This window comes from Austrofundulus limnaeus, unplaced genomic scaffold (genome assembly GCF_001266775.1).
Source record: "Austrofundulus limnaeus strain Quisiro unplaced genomic scaffold, Austrofundulus_limnaeus-1.0 Scaffold21, whole genome shotgun sequence".
NCBI classification, from domain to species: Eukaryota; Metazoa; Chordata; class Actinopteri; order Cyprinodontiformes; family Rivulidae; genus Austrofundulus; species Austrofundulus limnaeus.
Window position 1 is genome coordinate 246,047 of NW_013952423.1, and position 4,462 is coordinate 250,508.

The following is a 4,462-nucleotide window of genomic DNA, read 5'->3' on the forward strand; positions in this document are numbered from 1 at the left end:
CATCACAATCACATCATTATACACCATAGACACAAAGACAAACAAGCATACCAAATATCAGGAAGGCAGCATTTGCAAAATAGGACGTCTAAATATGAGCACAACAAAAAGTGTCCAGCAGATGGCAGACAAGATTCTGATGTTTTGGTAAGTTGCTATTAAACATATAAATGTATTATTTTCCAGTGAGGCAATTAGTATTTATTAAGAAGTTATTTCAAACCATTTAGCCATTAAAGATGAGCWATGAAAAGTGTTTTTATTGGCATACCATTGATGTCATGCTCTACTTCGGTCCTCCAGCGCTGTAGGCAGGTTTTAACAAACTGCAGCTCTTCTTCTGTGATGCTGTGAGGCGCTGGGTGTGGGGGGCAGTCAGAGGGGTGTCTGCACTGGGTGAAAGGCTTGTAAATAGGTGTCCTCTGGCAGGTCGAAACCAGGCCCTCTGGGGAATCTGCATCTTCGGGTTCACTGAAACGAGCAGGAGTTCCACAAACAGATTGGACGTTTTTGGAYGAGCGGTTCTCTGTTCAGAAACAGATTTAGCGGCAGCGAGCGCGGCCGACACACCTGCTGTCTTTGGCGATGGTGTCACTGACGGGAAGGCTTGCAGGAGGTGGCGAAGACGAGGCGAGTCGCAGATCTTCAGCTGGGGAAGCGCTGGTGGGTTTGGTGGTGGCAAACTCCAGAACAAACTGAAGCATATCTGCYAGAGGATACTTCACCGGTCCTGACCCATAGTTTTTATAACTTAAAGACAAATCAAATGAAGATGGAAACGTTGTCATGGTTTGTGGATTTGAATATTTATCAAAAAAAGTAGGTCCTCTGGATGGGTTCTTCTTTACTGAAACGTTTCGTCTCTCCTCCAAGAGTCTTCTTCAGTCTGATGAGTTTCAGATGATCTCAGCCTTATAAGCACTGCCTCCACCTGGACAAACAGGTTAGTCACATGCAAAAGAGGGCCATCGCCTAACAATAGGATTGATTAGTTCTATTGTTCATAGAGGGTCATGTGCCCCAACATCTGACCCGTGTCATGTTATGTGCATGTAGTGAATGCAAGCGGGGGTTCAACGTGTGAATCAGGGCCGCAATGATACCAACACAAAGAGGGAAAGGGGGAAAAAAACAAGGGGACGTCGAGCCCCGCCTGCATTCACCACATACACATAACACGACACGGGTCAGATGATGGGGCACATGACCCTCTATGAACAACAGAGCTAATCAAGCCTATTGTTAGGCGATGGCCCTCTTTTGCATATGACTGACCTGTTTGTCCACGTGGAGGCAGTGCTTAAAAGGCCGAGTTCACCTGAAACTCATCAGACTGAAGAAGTCTCTTGGATGAGAGACGAAACGTTTCACTAAAGAAGAACCCATCCAGAGGACCTACTAATTTTTTCTTTGATTTTTTTCTACCTGGATTACTGAGATGCATCGGGACATTTGAACGTTTAGGTTTCTTGAACTGTTGTCTTTGGTTTTATCAGGTTAACTTAGTATTTTGTACTATTGTCACTTTTACAACTGAATCTTCATTTCTGATTAACACCTGTAACTCCTGGTTCCAAATTTGGGACAAACTACCTTTGAGCTTTTGGTTTTTCTAAAATAAATGTTCATTTTGCCTGTTCATCATCTGCTTCCTGTCTTTCATGCATTTTGATCCTCTTAAACTACAAGTAACGGCAAGATTAACTTCAATAAAATGTTTAGATTTTAACGTGTTGCAGATGACTCACCACTCAAGTTTTTGTTGAAGGACTGCGAGCTGCTCCTTCAGCTTTTTCACTTCTCCTCTTCTCTCATTGGTCCGTTCAATGTTTTTGTGAAGATATCTTCCAAAACAAGAGGCGTAAATCATGTACATGTATAAGAATAGCTAAAACATTCACGAACCTTTCTTTTCTTACATTTATAGAGTGGTTCTTCAAGACAATGTCAATCACTAGTGATCACTATAGGTTTCATATTAAATTTTAAACCTGTACAAAACTCACCTGTCCATATAAATGATTTGTGGAAACTCTAACTTCTTGTGTATCTTCTCAGGACGACCAAGTTGGGTGTTAAATTCAAACCTAGAAAGCTCAAAGGTCAAGACTGGAGGCAGCTTTTTAAACCATCTCTGCAAGAAACAGAACACACTTTCTTGGCAGAAGGTCACATTTTACATCACAATATTTTCTTTTTTTTAGCTGTTCAGAGCTGGTCACCTCCCGTCCAGACGTGACGCTGTGATCTGAGTGAAGCGACTCGATCTCCTTCTCGACCATTGCGCCTTCGAGGCATTCATCCAGGTTGTTGAAGCCGTTGACTTGCAGGGGGTACTGGCCAAACTGCTCAATATTATACAACGTCTTACCTAAAGCCAAATGGAGGGTGTCAGGCTGAATTTATATGACAAGAAGAAGATAATAGTTAGCATATACCTTCATATCTTCTCTCTGTCACAAAGGTGCCGTAGAATAGCTGAACCATGGGGTTCTGCTGCTTGTCTTCTGCATTCCTTTAAGCAAAGCTAGTGTTATTTATTCACTAAAAAAGATTTTAATCAACAAATACAGGAACATTTAACTTGCTTTCCATTGGCAGCCAGCTGAAATGCATCTTCCAACCAGTCAAGCAGTTTATGAGAAAACTCACTGACATCCTGAAAGTAAAAAAAAAAAATAATAAATAAAACATTTAGATACTTTTAGCTAGTGTCTGCCTTTTATCTTATGTTCTGCCTCTGTCTGTTTCAACTGTTGGGCTAATTTCAACAGTCATTCAACACCCAGAAAAAGCTGTTTCTCTAGTTACAAAAAAAATTGTAAAGGGTACTTAGGAAACTTTTATAAGTTGTTTTTACCCTCATCTTTCTCAGCAGGTGAAATGAGTTATGGTCACATATGTCACGCGTGATGACAACCGAGCTGCATTCATGACATCTGAGCAAACATTACGATGAACATGAAGAGRTGGAAAACATTTGCCTGATATTTGTCACACCTGTCAACACTTTTCATCAACATTTAAAAAAAATCCTTATTTGCTGACTTTTAATTCAAAGTGAAAATGTAGTTTTTGAACATTTTGGATACTTTTTAGCTTTGTGTAATTAATTTTGTTCTTATTGTTGCTCATGCTTTAATTTTGCTTTGCTGTTTTTAACTAAATGCACTTTTGGTCAGCCGAAGTTATTCTAATTGTGCATTATGAATAAACCTGTCTGCAGCTTTTATTCAGTAATTGCCTCCACACAGACCAGCTCTCAGGTAAATCCCAGATTTTATTATCTAGGTGGTTATAGAGACTAAAATACTGACTGCATAGTTTGAAAATATGTGACAACAGCAAATTATAACAATTATTTGTAAATGGGAAACATTGGGCTGCCTTTAATTGACCAGTAATCCAGGTAAGAACTTTTCCCTTGGTCTACAAATGTCAGAGAAATTTGTTAATTTGGTGAAATAGATCGAGTCAAAGATCAAACCTCACAAAAAAAGACACTGAAAAAGCACCTGCACAGGTGTAACTGGACACTTTTTGTGGAAAACACAACCAGCAGTCTGTTCACATTGGATTTTTCCATAAAGACGTTACTTCTTGAGTGTCTGATGTTTGAATTTGATCAAAGCAGGGATTTGTTATGAGACCATGAGAGACAATTTAATTCTATCCCTTCAGCAGATGTGCAGTTTTAAATTCCGGCCACTATGGTGGCATATTTCTGGGAAACCAGAGCGTTGAAGTGACCAGTAAAAGATAACAAGCTGCTGCCAGACATGCACCACTTATTGTGACTGAGAGATAAAAAAGAACAGTTTTATCTTATCAGTAAGTGGGCTTGAATTACAAATGGGTTTTAAGATATGATATGTATAAATACATAAAAAAGCAGCAACTGTGTTGCACCTGTTGAGCTTCATTCGTCCTGAAGGCGTCCCGCAGCAGCTCCACTGCTGCAGAAGGATCCACAAACCTGCGGGTGGAGCCCACCATGAGGGCGAACAGGCAGCGCAGCTCCTGCATGAACGCGATGTTCCTCTTGTCCTGTTTGYCACAAACTCAGAGGTAAACATTGCTGCCTTTGCACCATCACTAAACCTGGAAGTGAACGCTGCTTTTTTAGGAAATCATTAAAAAAAAACTCTCAACCTGCAGGGAGGATACAACAAAAACAAAACATTGTTTGGTCAAAACGATTTTGAAAGGCAAACCCGTTACTCACTGCATGGCTCTTACACTTCTCGAGCAGTCGCTCGGACAAGTGGTAGTTGAGAACCAGCCTCCTGAACACAGGCAGGTGGAACAATGACTGCAACGAGATGAAAACAGAGTAAATTCACTCTGAAACAGGTCAAATCTGCATGTTAACTGTAAAATAAACCATATTTATTCAAATGAATTCAACATTTTCAGCATGGGTGTAATTAGTTTGTGTGTGTGTGTGTGTGTGTGTGTGTGT

The 4,462-nt window shown here is 40.5% G+C and overlaps 1 protein-coding gene across 1 annotated transcript in view; it reads right to left on the reverse strand.

The window, feature by feature from the left end:
* Nucleotides 1–4,462, reverse strand: part of usp28 (ubiquitin specific peptidase 28) — a 21,802-nt gene that overhangs the window by 8,912 nt on the left and 8,428 nt on the right. The window contains exons 5-13 of the mRNA XM_014003939.1: nucleotides 4,226–4,312; nucleotides 3,910–4,047; nucleotides 2,589–2,659; nucleotides 2,439–2,515; nucleotides 2,223–2,371; nucleotides 2,007–2,134; nucleotides 1,749–1,844; nucleotides 571–750; nucleotides 272–471 (exon numbers count right to left, since the gene is read on the reverse strand). Of these exons, the coding sequence (XP_013859393.1) occupies nucleotides 272–471; nucleotides 571–750; nucleotides 1,749–1,844; nucleotides 2,007–2,134; nucleotides 2,223–2,371; nucleotides 2,439–2,515; nucleotides 2,589–2,659; nucleotides 3,910–4,047; nucleotides 4,226–4,312 (1,126 nt within the window). The remainder of the gene's footprint in view (nucleotides 1–271; nucleotides 472–570; nucleotides 751–1,748; nucleotides 1,845–2,006; nucleotides 2,135–2,222; nucleotides 2,372–2,438; nucleotides 2,516–2,588; nucleotides 2,660–3,909; nucleotides 4,048–4,225; nucleotides 4,313–4,462) is intronic.